This window comes from Malaya genurostris, chromosome 3 (assembly GCF_030247185.1).
Source record: "Malaya genurostris strain Urasoe2022 chromosome 3, Malgen_1.1, whole genome shotgun sequence".
In the NCBI taxonomy this organism is placed as follows: Eukaryota; Metazoa; Arthropoda; class Insecta; order Diptera; family Culicidae; genus Malaya; species Malaya genurostris.
The window spans coordinates 243,618,598-243,633,515 of record NC_080572.1 but is presented as its reverse complement, the minus strand read 5'-3'; the positions used below and the strand labels follow the sequence as shown (position 1 = coordinate 243,633,515).

The 14,918-nt window shown below is 37.9% G+C and overlaps 1 protein-coding gene across 1 annotated transcript in view; it reads left to right on the top strand.

The window, feature by feature from the left end:
- LOC131438119 (myosin heavy chain, non-muscle-like) overlaps positions 1-14,918 on the top strand; it is a 153,236-nt gene that overhangs the window by 21,979 nt on the left and 116,339 nt on the right. Inside the window, 1 exon segment of the mRNA XM_058607932.1 lies at positions 2,030-2,245. Within this exon segment, the coding sequence (XP_058463915.1) occupies positions 2,030-2,245 (216 nt within the window).

The following is a 14,918-nucleotide window of genomic DNA, read 5'->3' as shown; positions in this document are numbered from 1 at the left end:
TGCGTAGGAACAGAATCTGGGCAAACTTTCCTAGCAAAGTCAAATATCCATCGGTTCGAGTATTCATCACTCTCATTGCCCACGTTACGATTCCTCATTCGTCTGGCCGTATTCCAAAGAGTGCTCATTGAGGTTTCTCTTGACAAACCTTCGACAAAATGTCTCCAATAGCTACATTTCTTGGCCCGAAGTATGCTCTTGTACTTGGTTTCTAAAGTCAAGAAATTTTCAAAATTCTGAGGAGTTCCTCCTCCTCGTTTTAAAAACGTCTTGAAAGCATTTTGTTTCGCGTGCTTAGCATCTGAACACTCTTTGTCCCACCAAGGGTTTGGAGGCCTTCTGTTAGGCGATGGACCAAGAAATCGTTTGGTTTGGGCTTGTTCTGCGGCCTCCAGGTTTAATAAGGTTCGACATAAATGTATTTCTGTTATGTTTGTTCACCTTTTTATAATAAATAGGTACAGAATTCGCTCAAACTAATGAAAAATTTTCCGAAGTGTAGAAAAGCATGTCAGTCATGTTATTCGTATTCACGTCATCCAGTTTTGTCTCTGACATAACCCATCCGTCTTCTTTTTAAAATCTGTGTGGTTTTTGGGTACTGACGGAATATTAAACTAGTTTGAGTTTGTGTAATGACGAAAGACAAAAATGTAACAGTACGGTTTTTGCCTGTAAACTTTTTGAAAGTAATTTTTCTGCTCAAATTTTCAGATATTCGAGTTGAAGATATCGGAAAAATGAATTGAATTCGGAATGAACATCATTTCCAAAATTACACAGTTCACGTATTACATGTAAAATAAGATGACTAGAACCGCCACAGTCAACCAAAACAGGCATCAATAGCTTCAATTTTCTTGAATTTTATTGATGCAAACAGCAATGCACAAAATTATACCAACTCCTTGCTCGCTGGCTTGCCCTTCGTACCAGACGTCCATTGATCTAAACATGCACTTAAGCGCGATAGAATCAGTGCGACGCCTCGGTGCCACAAAAAATGCAAGCTGTTAATTGTACAAACGGATGTTTCGCTCTTTCTTCGGAGGGCCTTTGTCTTGGAGACCTACTTCGCGTGCACGCATATGACTCAGCAGTGATTTTTACCATGCCGGCGATCGTGGCGTAAATCATGCATGCCCTGCCAGCATTAACGGGTGGGAAAGGGACGGCAATAATTGTATTATGATTCACGTGATAATCGTTGATAGAATTAGTCGAAGAACCGCATCAAACGTATTTTTCGCCAGGCTCAAGGTCGTTTACCGTGAGTCCGTTGTTGCATTTTTGCCCGAAAGTGTGAAAACACAGGCATCTGCGAACAGATGTTCTCTGCTCAACCGGGAGCAGACTGTGGCGGCCTATGCTGATCCGGCGGTGTCCGTCCATTCGTCGTTTCATTATATAGGTGCTTTTCGAGTGCTCTGTAGAACTGCCACGTTCAACGCGCCAGTCTGGCAGGCAGAGTCAGGCCAAAAGACTACCGTGAAATTAACATCAAACTTGACGTTGTGTAGCAGGCAGCACTAGCAATGGTAAACCCGGCTCCATAAAATAACAACGGCGCTCCGTATGTTTTTGCTTACGACGTGCGGCACCGAAGGAAGGACGGACTTCGAATCAACGTCATAGTAACTAAATACTTCCATACAGGGCAATCTTGCAAGCTCGTGAATGCCGCTCGAGTGAGAGAAGGCCTTGTGGAATCTCGTTTCGAGCGTCCTGTCCACCCCCTGTGCCGAACTATGCCTATGGTTGTTTCGAGAGATGATGCTCACGACGTCGCACCTAAAGTCTTTTTGGATTGAAACTGCCCTGTGAATAATGTCCGCGCAATGTGGGTCGGAATTTCAATACTGCGTAAATAAATGATGATGTTGATTGTTGACCCGAACCTTCCTCTCGCTTCTTTCCATCTTTTTTTCTTCTTTTTCTTCTGCACACAAACAGCATTACGCAAGCTAGTAACCTGTTCCATAATTGCTCGAAAACTCACCCCATTTCTTTATCTGTGCTGCCATTTCAGGGCTTCGTTGCTGCCAGCATCAAAGGCGAACGGGGCGATGAGGTCGAGGTGGAGCTTGCCGAATCGGGCAAACGCATCTATGTGCTCAAGGACGACATCCAGAAAATGAACCCGCCCAAATTCGACAAGGTCGAGGATATGGCCGAACTCACCTGTTTGAACGAGGCGTCCGTGCTGCACAACATCAAGGATCGATACTACTCCGGACTGATTTATGTAAGTACATCACTACTATTCATGACAGAACACCCGCTCTTGAGTATGAAGTTTAGAACTAATCATGTCTATATCGATCTATATTCGTTGAATATGTCATTCCATAATTGCCAGTTGACAGCTCCCGTGGTGGTTAATCCGCACTTGAAATCAATCAATCGATTTCGGAAAATAAAAAATGACAACAGACCCAAGACTTTTGGCGAAGAAAAAATAGCAACCAAACACTCCATTGGTTATGGCTGTTTTTTTTTCTCTCTCGAGGTATAAAATTCCAACAGGGAACAACACCGTTAATCGGCGAACAAACGACCTTCAGTCGGAGAGCTTTCAAGTTCCACCAGCGCGAAAGAATGTCTGCTATGTGCAACATATGCCATTTTTTTCTGTTTTTGGTGTTGCCACCAAAAATCAAGCTCTTAAAACAATCTTCCAAAATGGGCCGGCCTTTACGTAATTGCTGCAGCGAAACAAAATACGACCTGTTCGGCTCAATGGTGCGCTACTCGTCACCTTTCTCACTCGCGACGATGGCGGGGACGCACATTTTTGATAAGATGAATAGTAGTTGGGTTCAAGCAAGCAAAGTTTTGCCGAAGTTCAGGAGCCTGTTTGCAATCTGTTTTGTATTGTCAGCGGACTTGGCCGTTGGAAACGACAAGCTAAGCTGTGTGTCTCCGATGAAAACGAACGACAACTCCGTGAGCATACATTTTCACATATCGCGCTAAAACGTAATGAAACCTTAACCCCGTCTCCCTACTGTCCCGTTCAGATGGGCGAAAGAAACATGTGACAACCGCGGTAATTTATATTACTGATTATAGCAATAAAATTCACAATGAATTCAAGCACAAATTTGATATGATTTCATACAAATTATTACCGATTGCGAAATTTTAATTTCGATTTAGGAAAAAAATGTTCCGTGTTGTAACAATTTTGATATACCATTCTGATCGGGTATGCCCAGACTTTGGTCCTGGATCGAAAGTTTTTATTCGAAGTGACTTTTGTGGAATTTCTGTATATATTGCTATTGCTACGTTATGCCACTTTGAGAGTCATTTTTTTTCAGACATTAACCTAGGTAGGTGCGTCCGTACGTCGTCGATCGGTTCGAGTCCGTCTTGCACTGACCGTTTTTGGTTCGAATTTCCTCTCGTGTCGTTCAATTGGTTATGGAGCCTTGAGGTTTAATTCCAAAAAAAATCCATAATTTATGTGAGAATAACCGAGTCATAAATTGTCATCGAAAGTAAGAGGTAGCTTGTCTGTGAAGGAAATGAATGCTGTTTGTTGCTGTGCACGTTATTGATGTTATTATTTCCATTGACATCAATCTGCTAAGTATTATTATCTTCAAGTAACTGGGATTGCCATAACCAATGTTTCTGATGAATTTTTCAAACTTTAATCCTGTGTACTAAGGTAATGAACTAGTACACTCCTGAACCGAGTGAAATTGCGTGATACGTTTCTAATAGGGTTCTTATTTAAAACTACATGTAGAGTTCGAAAGAAAGCAGAATACAAATGCTACAAAATAAACGAGTGAATAGGATTTAGACGAAATAGGTGATTCATTGTATTGACATATTCTAATATTTTTTATAAAATCATTTTAAATCACCAAACAAAGGTCAACAGATTTCACGCGCGTCTTGGTTGTTTATTATTTTCGCTTTTTTATTTTAACTATTTAATAAAATTATTAATTGGTTATATTGCTTGTTCTGGGCATCCGGCAACCGAGAAAAAAATATTAATTTATCAAACGAACAAGTATTTTGTTAACTACTTATGCAATATACCGAGATATCAATTTTTGCAATGACTGAGTGGAAACATATATTGGAGAAGCCAAAAGAATGAAAAACTAAACAGAGAAGATGATTTTTTAGAAAAAGATACGCTCAGAGACAGGATTCGAACCTACGTTCTTATGCATTAGGCATGATAGAGCGTACATCGAACGTGGACTAAATCTCCAAACAAAGGTCAACAGATTTCATGCGCGTCTTGGTTGTTTATTATTTCCGCTTTATTATTTTAATCATTTAATAAAATTATTAATTGGTTATATTGCTTGTTCTGGGCAGCCGGCTACCGAGAAAAAAATATTAATTTATCAAACGAACAAGTATTTTTTAACTACTTATTCAATATACCGAGATATCAATTCTTGCAATGACTGAGTGGAAACATATATTGGAAATGAATGAAAAACTTAACAGAAAAGATGATTTTTTAGAAAAAGATATGCTCAGAGACAGGGCTCGAACCTACGTTTGTATGTATTCCGAGCATACGCGCTACCATTTCGCCACCCTGAACCTTGTGATAGACACAGCTCTAAAACACGGTTAGGCATGATAGAGCGTACATCGAACGTGGTCTAAATCACCAAACAAAGGTCAGCAGATTGCACGTGCGTCTTGATTGTTTATTATTTCCGCTTTTTTATTTTAATTATTTAATAGTACTATTAATTGGTTATATTGCTTGATCTGGGCAGCCGGCTACCGAGGAAAAAATATTAATTTATCAAACAAATAAGTATTTTTTACTACTTATTCAATATACCGATATGTGTTATCACTGTTATTAATTTTGTAATATTAACGAAAAACATACCAAATAAAACTTTTCTCCGAAGCTAGACGCAAATTGATCGGTTGGATGAAGAGATAATTTAGTAAAATATAGTAATCAGAAGTGAAACGTTAAAAATATCTGATAACTGATAGGAAAAAGCCTCTCCTGTAATTGTAGCCTTTTACGACAGGGAAGCAGGAACCCAGTGGATCTATTCTTGACTCATTTTTTTCCGCCGGATTCCACACGGCAACTAGGCTGGTACTGTCCGGAGAAATCTAATAGGTACTATCAATCTCCTATTGGACCCCAGCCCCTTTCATAACAGTTCATGGCTTGTTCGCGACAAAATCAGGACAGATTAAATTTGGAATAAAACAAATTTGCTGTTAGTTCAATTCAGACTAACTACAGATCGACGACGTAGAGACGTCTGTCTAAAAAATGACTCCATCCATTTTCTATTCGTTTAATTTTATATTATTATTCATCATAAAATTTATTACAGTTACTTGATTAGACTGCATGACGAACTTTTGAGTTTACTCCAGTCATTAGGTCAATACCGCTCGATAAATCGCTACAGGAGGATTAGATGGAAGCGTCTCTTTCGGTACAACATGGACTCCATTCGCTTTATACTATTCTAAAACAAGACGTAGTGACAAGATGCCAAATTATACCAGAATAGCGAGGGAGCGTCATGACTGCAAAGGGATGTTAAAAATCGGCAAAGGGATGTTAATGTTCACGGCATATTTCTTTGTTTACCGTACCGGTATAGATGAAGCTTCGACTTGCTCGACCACAGCTGCATATTACCTGCCGAACTAAATATTTTTTATGAAATTTGGCCTTTTTCTTCGTCCTGAAATGCTTCTCTTTCGCCGTTCCGTTGCATGGCAGTATAAAAAAAAACATTCCAGGAAGCTGCTTAAAGTCTTCCTGCACATACGTTTCTTCGTCCATTATCACACAGGAAAACTTCGTCAAATTTTCGCGATGCAGTTTTTACCTTGAACGTCTTCATGCCTTGCCGGTGATTGGAAGTATGTATGAAAGTTGGAGACATTTCTATTTTTCTAGTACTCGATTTTCTCGGAGATGGCTGAACAGATTTTCACAAATTTAGATTCATATGAAAGGTGTTACTTTGCCATGAAACGCTATTGAATTTTATCCGCATCCGACTTTCGATTCCAGAGTTACAGGGTGATGGAGCAAAACATATGCACTCAATTTGTTCGAAGATGACTCGACCGATTTTTGCAAAATTAAATGCATACAATTGGTCATACTTTCCAATAGAATGCTATTGAAATTTATCCGGATTCGAATTCCGGTTTACGTGCAGTTTATGTTGCAAATAATATCCACTCAATTTTCTAGAAAATGACTGAATTGATTTTGTTAAATTTAGATTCATATGTAAGATTCTACTTTCTCGACTCTCGCAAACTTAGGTCCCATAATTTTGCTGTTAAATTTTATCCGGATACGTCTTCTAGTTTTGGGAATTACAAGGTGAAGTGTGTTTAAAATCTCATGCCGTCTTTTAGAGCGGACGGAAAATTTCTTCTAGTTCTCAAAACTTTTTCAAGTTAAAGTTTGTCTCAGTTGCTGGTCAAACGAGCCAATTTCGGCTATATCTGTCCCTAGCTTTCGGTTCCAGAGGTAATGAACTCCAAAAACGGAGCTCACCTCATTTTCTCAGAGACGCTTCGCGATTTTCGCAAACTTAGATTCAAATGAAAAGTCCTACAGTCCAATAATTTGTTACTGAATTTTATTCGGATCTGACTTCGGATCGTTTCCGGACTTGCAATGTGAAAGGTGTTTAGAATCTCATACCACCATTTAGAGCGACGATGCCAATAAAACGGAAAACTTCTTCTACGTTTTGCCTCAAAACTGTTTCAAATTGTAGTTCATGTTAGTTGCTGACCAAACCAACTATTTTTCTGCTATATCAGTTCCCAGTCCCGGAACCAACGGAAAACTGGTTAGAAACTCCGATGTTTTTATTCAAGATTCAATGAAAAGTTTTTCGAAGAATCCTTTAGTATTGGTTATGAAAATATGAGTAACATGAAAAAGGCATCTTCATATTAGTAGGTTTTTTTCCTTAAAAAATTCCGTCAGTTTAGCGCTCGAATAGGATGTTGTTCAAAAACTCGAATAGGATTTATTCAAAAATCTGAGTAATTTTTGGGAAAAAAATATTTGTTTTTCATTATTATTTAATATTACAGATAGATATTTAAATCATTCCAGTAAAATTCGAATTTAGTCCTAATTAAATTGAGTCATGAGAATTTGTGTCACTTCTAAATTTCAAAATTTTTTACTTTGTAGTTTTGCTCATAACTTCAGCTCGAAAAGTGCTATCTGAGTTTATCAATCACGAAATTTTTTTTTCTATAACCTCAAAAAATCGAAAACACCAAATACGCTAGAGTAAAACAACTGATTTTCCTAGAAACACCCTAAGTTGCTTTATTAAAACAGCTGTAAAATCGAATCCATTAGGGATACCACAATGGCTTCAGCAAAGCTACTTGATATAAGTTGATCTACAATTTGGCCGAAGAGTGCAATCCTATATTTCAACACGTTCGGCAAATAGTTTTCGGATCACTTTAATAATAAGAGGTACTTTAATGGGACATATATCGATGGCTTCTTTGATAGCGATCATTCGTCTTGAAGACATCCCAGCTCTAAATTCAAATCAAAATCGTTCTCAATCTGAAACATGTACATTTGCTTCAATTGAACAAAGCTAGTAACACTGTTTACATTCGATTTTATAAGGTGTGCTGATCAATTGAATCCGCTACATAACAATATGCACTATGTGGAGCGTGGAAACATTAAGGATAATATACTAGACTATACTCTCCTAATTTTAGATTAGGATACAAGGCTTCCCCGTAAATCGCTGGTAACCTACGACTATCAACTGAATACTTGCCAATATTGTCATAAGGATGTTCACCCATACGGTAAACCCTACGCGAAACTAGACCAGAAGACATCTACAGCCAAGGACAATCGAGCTATTTCATTTATGTGACAGAACCTAACAATCAATCAATCTTTTGTTCAGAGCGGTTAGTGGAGTGAACTAAATCACTTGAAAGATAATAAAATATCTCTTGAATAGATTTTAAGCTGATACACTGATTAGGATTGCAAAAAGTAATCTGAAATGTGTTTGTTACTATATCGTGACATTAGTGACGAAATAGTAAAAAAATAATTGAATTAGTTTATTCTTGTAAATTTTATTTGAAGGAAACAATCAATCATTTCCATAAGCAATTGATTTTCGCACGAGGCTAAGGTATTATAAAGATGCATTTCGTTTGGCAGATAGACAACGAAAAAAGAGACTGAATCATTTCAGATACCACAGAAATACTAATCTGCTACGTGTACTATATAATCAAAACTTCAATTTACTAAAAGTCTAATACGACAACGCTTGAAATTAATGGTGATTGAATTTGATCGCGGAAGTACCAACCGACGATTGTTGTTCATTAGATTCGCTCATCGTGAAACTTGTCTTATTGTTTACAGTATTATCCTGCTCGAGGCAACTTTTTTGTCATTTATGTTTTGTTTCCTTTACAGAAAAAGCGCGTTGTGCAAAACTCACATATTTGGTTTCATATTCTTCACGTTTCGTCTTCCACTTATTAGTAGATTGGCAGCCCGAGATGAATTGTATTTGCCACCTAACAGTTCAACTTGAACCACTAAGCAGATACAAAGTTTACTCTACATTACCCGGGTAGAAGTGATTGGCCAACTGAAAGCCAACTTGATTATTAAAACTAAATAACTCAATGGTAAAACTCAACATTATTTTGTTTGAAATAATTTGAAATTGAAATGCAATAACTAATATTGATGTTAAATAGTTGTTATACTATTTCTTGTTTCCTTTAACGAAATATTTAGAAAATGTCAAGTATTGCAATGACTGCTTAGAAATAATAAGTCATGATATGATGGTAAAATTTGCTGTTACTTTGGTCTATCTTTGCTAGTTGCAATCTACCCGGGTAGTAACGCTAAGGAATTATATTGCACCGAGGTTCAATATCCCTTCTGATGGCTCGGACTTAAACGAGTGACATCTTACTAACCGTCGCACATAGTGAACGTTCAGGGGTTTTTAGGTTACAGAGTAACCGTTTTGTGTAGAAAGAAGTTTACATTTTCTTCATGTTTCGTCTTCCATTCATCAGTGCATTAGCAGTTCAAATTGAACTACCATCTCCAACTAATAATTCAGCTCAAACTGCTTAGTCGAAGTAGGGTTGAGCTATTAGGTGACAATGGCTGTTCAATTTGAACGGCTATTGCACTGATGAGTCGAAAACAAAATGTTAACAGCCCGACATAAACTGATGCAACTAATGCTGAATCGAAGACGAATCCTAAAAAAGGCGGGTGGGTAATGTCAGAGACATAACTGGATGTCGTGAATACGCAAACAACTGACATGTTCCTTAACACTTCCGAATATCAATTAGTTGATCAATTGTATGAATTATGCAAGCATTCCCCTTTTTCACACAGTGAAAAGTACACAAATCTAATCCAATTGTTCTAGACTTTCACAAAACTGAGGATATTTACCTTCGATTTGCGAAGAAGAAACCCTAATAGTTCTTTAGAAAACTTTTAGAGCCATTAGAACGGCTGATTTTGTGTGATGCTCTCCATCGTTGTCCTCTTTTCGTTGTTTTTCACCAATGCAAACGACTGGCAGCTGTGACGTAATCGCTCTTGTCGGAAGCGAAACTAGCTTTGCAAACGACACAATATACATCTGCTCGCAGTGGCGATAGAATCCAAACTGATCCAATTTTTGTTAAAAGGTTTCTTTTTACGTGATTTCGTTTGTAGCTTTTTCACTAATGGGCGGTCCTAACGGCTATAAAAATAGCCGCATACAAAATTTTAATGTCGATTATCTCATTTCGAATTTGCATTTCATTGAAAGAAACTACCAGGAAAGCTGTACGGGATTCGTTCCTGCCTTTCAGAAGGACCAAATTGTGGAACTCATTACGATATTAAGCACTGTTCGGAACATTTTCCTCGAACGATTTGTTGTACAGCAGGAGATATTTTGTTCTCTTCCTCAGAACGCGTTCTGATTGGCTGGTGTTGACATGGGTCAAATGAAACAGGTATTGAAATACTTCAAAGCTTTTGCTATACACGTTCAAGTTGAAAAATTTCGATTCTATTGGTAGTTAGATTATAGAAATCCTTCCACAGATCACTAAGCTATGAGCTTTAAAAATACGAGAAAGGCAAACACGCCTTATGAATTTTCCTTTTTGATACTCGTTTATACCAAACAATTCAAGAAAGTGTAATTTTCAATTATTTGAGATTATGTCACAAAATTGAAAATTTTATCATAAAATTGTGATCATATTGCCGATGGCATGTAGCGAAAGTTATGTTGATTCGTTAGATACGACAAGAGATATTCACGATCAAAAACTTATCACTCTCTCAGAGAGTAAATTTTTAAAAGGCGCCCCATAGTAAAGTAAGTCGTATTCACGACAAAATAAGAAACTTGTTATGTTCGCTTATCACAAACCAGTACCCATGCGGTATCAGAACAGCATCGTGCTTTTTTCATTCCGGGCATCTTCTATGTGAGAAAATTTAAAAAAACTCGAAAGAATCTGCGAAGGTTTCAAATTTGTTCATGTCTCATGACATTTGCCATACAGAAGCAAATTTTGGCCAAAATATTATTCAACATTCCATAATCAGAGCAACAAACCAAACATGAACTCCTTCCCACAACAATGGCTTCAAGTAATTAATTTTCCAACGCACCGCCTAAAAGTTACCGAGCAGCAGATAAACAAATGAGAAATGACAGGCAATTAAGCCGGTTGCGCTCTCCGACGACGTGGCCGTCAAGCAACGGGCTGGACTCTAGAGATGATGTAGTAAGTGAATACTACCGTTTTGGCGAGTGGTTTTCCAAACGCCCACTCGTACTCGAACTCGCAAACTTCCGCGCACGGGTGCCGGTACGAAAGCTATCTGTTACTTTCAACGGTGACAGAACTCAGCTCGATGGTCACAGAGAACTTCCTATTTTGGTTCGAATATTTCCAAAAAGTGTCAACCCTGTCTGTGACGGGTCTCAGTTTTGTTGAATAGAACTATGTACAGTGGGAACAGGTGATTATACTTGACAAGATAATCATTGACACTGTTGATAAGTAAAATGTAAATGCTAGCCTCAGTATTCGAATGGAAATTTCAAACTACGTCAGCAGTACTTAATTTTTCTCGGTTGCGTTAGTTTCTAATTTGAAGAAAAAAGTGTAGTTCAATTACCGTCAAACTAAAGAGGTGAATCATTCCACATTTCCATATCGAAGTTGGACCACCGGGACAATTTACATACGACATACTCATTAGTGAAGAATGTGCTTCATTCAGCACATGCAGCCGCTTTGATTAAAAAACAGACCATGTCGAATTACGCAAAGCAAAAGTGTATACCCATTGGGTTTCGATTGAAGCCGACCTAGGAACCGAATCAAACTGGTTTGAGTGGCTCGGTTTAAAAGAATTGAAGAAGGTTTTGCACCTACCAGTTTCTCGACGCACCAAGTTTTGCTTTGTGACCCGCAGGAGGCACGACTTTCGAATGACTAATCATTCAATTCCAGTATGTGTATGATCAGACTCTAAAAATCGGTCGAACAATGGAACATAAAAATGATAAATTCCCGAAACTAGAGTAAGTTATCTTTGACATGCTAAATAAAGAAGTCATAAATTGTCTAACATCGTAGTCCTAGGCATATCACAGTCAGAATTCGATTGAAAACGGAATTTGTGTAATTTGTTATACACTGATTTTGGTTTAAGCAACGGTTCGATAACCTTACTTAAAAAGGGTTTCCTATACACTACTCATAATTTATCATCACACAGCGACTGTGACATTGACAAATGAGATGACAAATCATCTTCTATTGATTATGATTATTAAGGCTGTAACAACATAAAACCTTGTTTCCATTGTTGCCAACATCCATGATCCCCGATTAGTTTTTTTTTCATTGCTTGATTAACAACACCAATTGACTCATCCTGGGGAAGATCTGGTCTATGTTAATTAATTCCAGATAGTTCGCAATTCCGAACGAAAAAAAGAATGTGATTTGAATATGTTTAGCAGGTAACTTTCCGTGCGATAATTCGAATGTATGTGAACGCAGTGGTCTGTCGATATATCAGAAACCAAACGATTCCAGTCTGTCGCGGTCTCATCTATCGGATCGGTTGAAAGCTTCCGAGACTGATTCGTTCCAATCATTTCTGAGGAGCTTGCCATTTTTGTGTTCACACATTCCACCTTGCATATCTGGTTTTTTGTTTGTAACCATTTTTCTCAGGCAGCATTCCTTGGCGGCCCCCGTTGTTGCGTTACTGCCCGGATTCAGGTGGTTTGGCCATTTCAATTCACCTAACAGAGCATTAATTTTTTTTGTTGATAAATCTCCAATTTTTCAAAAAGTTTCTGGTTGACTAATTGACTGTTCAAATGGGAAAATAGATCAACCGAACATTGTGTACAGCTCTATCGCATGTGTGTTTCAAGTCGGTTCTAAAATTATACTGTTCTTTGGTAATCACTTCACTTTTTTGTTTCGTTCGATACAGCCGTAAGCTGCTATTATTCGAGTCAGCAAAAGTGAAGAACAGTTGCCCCGTACAAGATAGTGAAATGGCCAGTACGACGAGTTTATGATAAACCAATTAACAAAAGGTGTAGGTGTTGGTGTTCTAGTCGTTTAATTCAATCACGATTGACTTCAAACCTTGTAACCATGTAAGATCCACAGTAATGCAAACTTCAGTTTTGTTTTCAGAGCAAATGCAAATCGATTTAAAGAAAGTGAAATATAATCAATTAAACAATGTTGGTAGTTCAGTGTCTTGTACAATTCCATTAGCGCTACGATACAGAGAGACACTCTGCTGAAAATAACGATAAGCAATGTGTCTAACATGCGCAATTCCAGAAATGTCGTTATACCTCAAACCAAATGTACAGTCTGTTACATAAAAGCGTGGTCACTGTTGTGAGAAAATGAAGACTCAACATGAAAATACTTTTGAATATTGTTTTATTAGATCAAAAACTTGCATGCAAATACATTAATAGCCAGTGCAATTCCCTTCAGCGTTGATAATGGCTTGACACCTTCGAGGCATACTTTGAGCGAGATGTTGCGCATATTTATCTGAAAACAACCTCCAAATTTGTGAATTCGGCTAACAAGCTGTTTCAAATTGTGTGGTCGGGTTTTCCCAAGCTTCATCTTCATTTGAGCCCAAACGTTCTCAATTGGATTGGATTCGGGCGACTGAGAGGGCCAATCCAAGGTCACGACACCATTTTGCTCCTTTGCCAATTCAAGACGTTTTTGCACATGTTTTTCACTCAACATCGGTTTTTACAAAGTACTTCGAAATTTCAAATTATTCGCGATCAATTGTCTGCGAACAATTCCGTACGATATATTAAAACCATTTCTGGTCAATTTTGAAGCATCTTCACGTAAAGGTCATGTCGGATTCTTCAAAAACAGGTCACCTTTTCGTATTTTTCCGACAATACACCCACAGAGCCGCGATTTGAAAAGTCGTCGACATTTTTCACCTCTTTAAAACGATTCACCCACTTACTCACAAACTGTTTCGACTTTTTCATGTATTTCGCCGCGGCAGCTTGGGTCATTTTGGGACCTTTCGGGTGCGGCCACAACAAAAACTGCTTCAAAGCGCGTAGCGTACGCGGTACTCATTTTGAAAAAAAATGATGCAATCGAATTGTAAACAATAGTCAGCTGATTTATTCTCGCATTGCATCAAGGACACTACTGCCCTCCGTGTTAAAAAAAATTTCATCATTCCGACCGATCGCGAGTAATCGTGACCACGCTCTTATGTAACAGACTGTATCAGCAATGATATATTTGAATTTAATCAAAAAATATGTCGGTTACGTCTTCGAAAATTATTGAAAGCGTTTCAGAGAAAATTGAGCGATAATGAGTTATGTCGTTTACTTATACCATTATTTCACCGGAACCGAAAGTGACAGTCACTTGAACTTCAAATCTGCTTCCAAGTGAGGCTAAGCTTGTAGGTATCGCTTTAGACAAAATTGAACGGAGAGGAAAAAAAAGAACGTTTAGTTGGATATGTGATTCATCTTCGATAACAGAAGCAATAGTCATTTGATATTCGAATATAATCCACGACTCAAAAGAGTCTCTCCAACGTGTCTAATTGTTAAAATCGGCTCAACCATCGAAGAAAAAAGGACGATTTGTCGTTTACGTCACTAATACCATTATAACAATCTCCAGAACCAGAAATGACCGCAGTTTGGTCTTTCAACTTGATAAATAATCCAATAGAAGCTTTTAAATGAGCCTTGGGTTGTTGAAATCGGCAAAATTATCTTTGAGAAAAGAGTCTGAAGAACCAGAAGTGTCATCCATTTGAATTTTTAATTTGATCAAAGATCTTATAGTACATATTAAACGAGCCAGAAAAATTGAGCGTTATACCATTATATCTCCGGGACCAGATGTGACAGTCATTTGATCTTCGAAAATTATCCTCGATGCAATAGTAGCTTTCTAACGTTCATAAGCTTGCTAATATTAGTGTTTTGTCGATTATGTCACTTATACCATTACATCCGGAATCAGAAGTAATAGCCATTCCATCTTTGAATTTGAATAATTACCCAATAGTAACTTCCAAACGACCATGTTGGAATCGGTTCAGCCATCTCAGAAAAAAAAACTGCACTAAGAGGAAGAAAGTGGGTCCTGTCGTTTACGACACTTATGCCATTATATCTCCGGAACCAAATGTGACAGTCGTTTGATCTTCGAAATTGATAACTAGATCAATGGCCCAATATTAGTATTGAAACGAGCTCCACCTTGCTGAAATCGGTTCTGGCATCTCCGAGAAAAATGAGCGG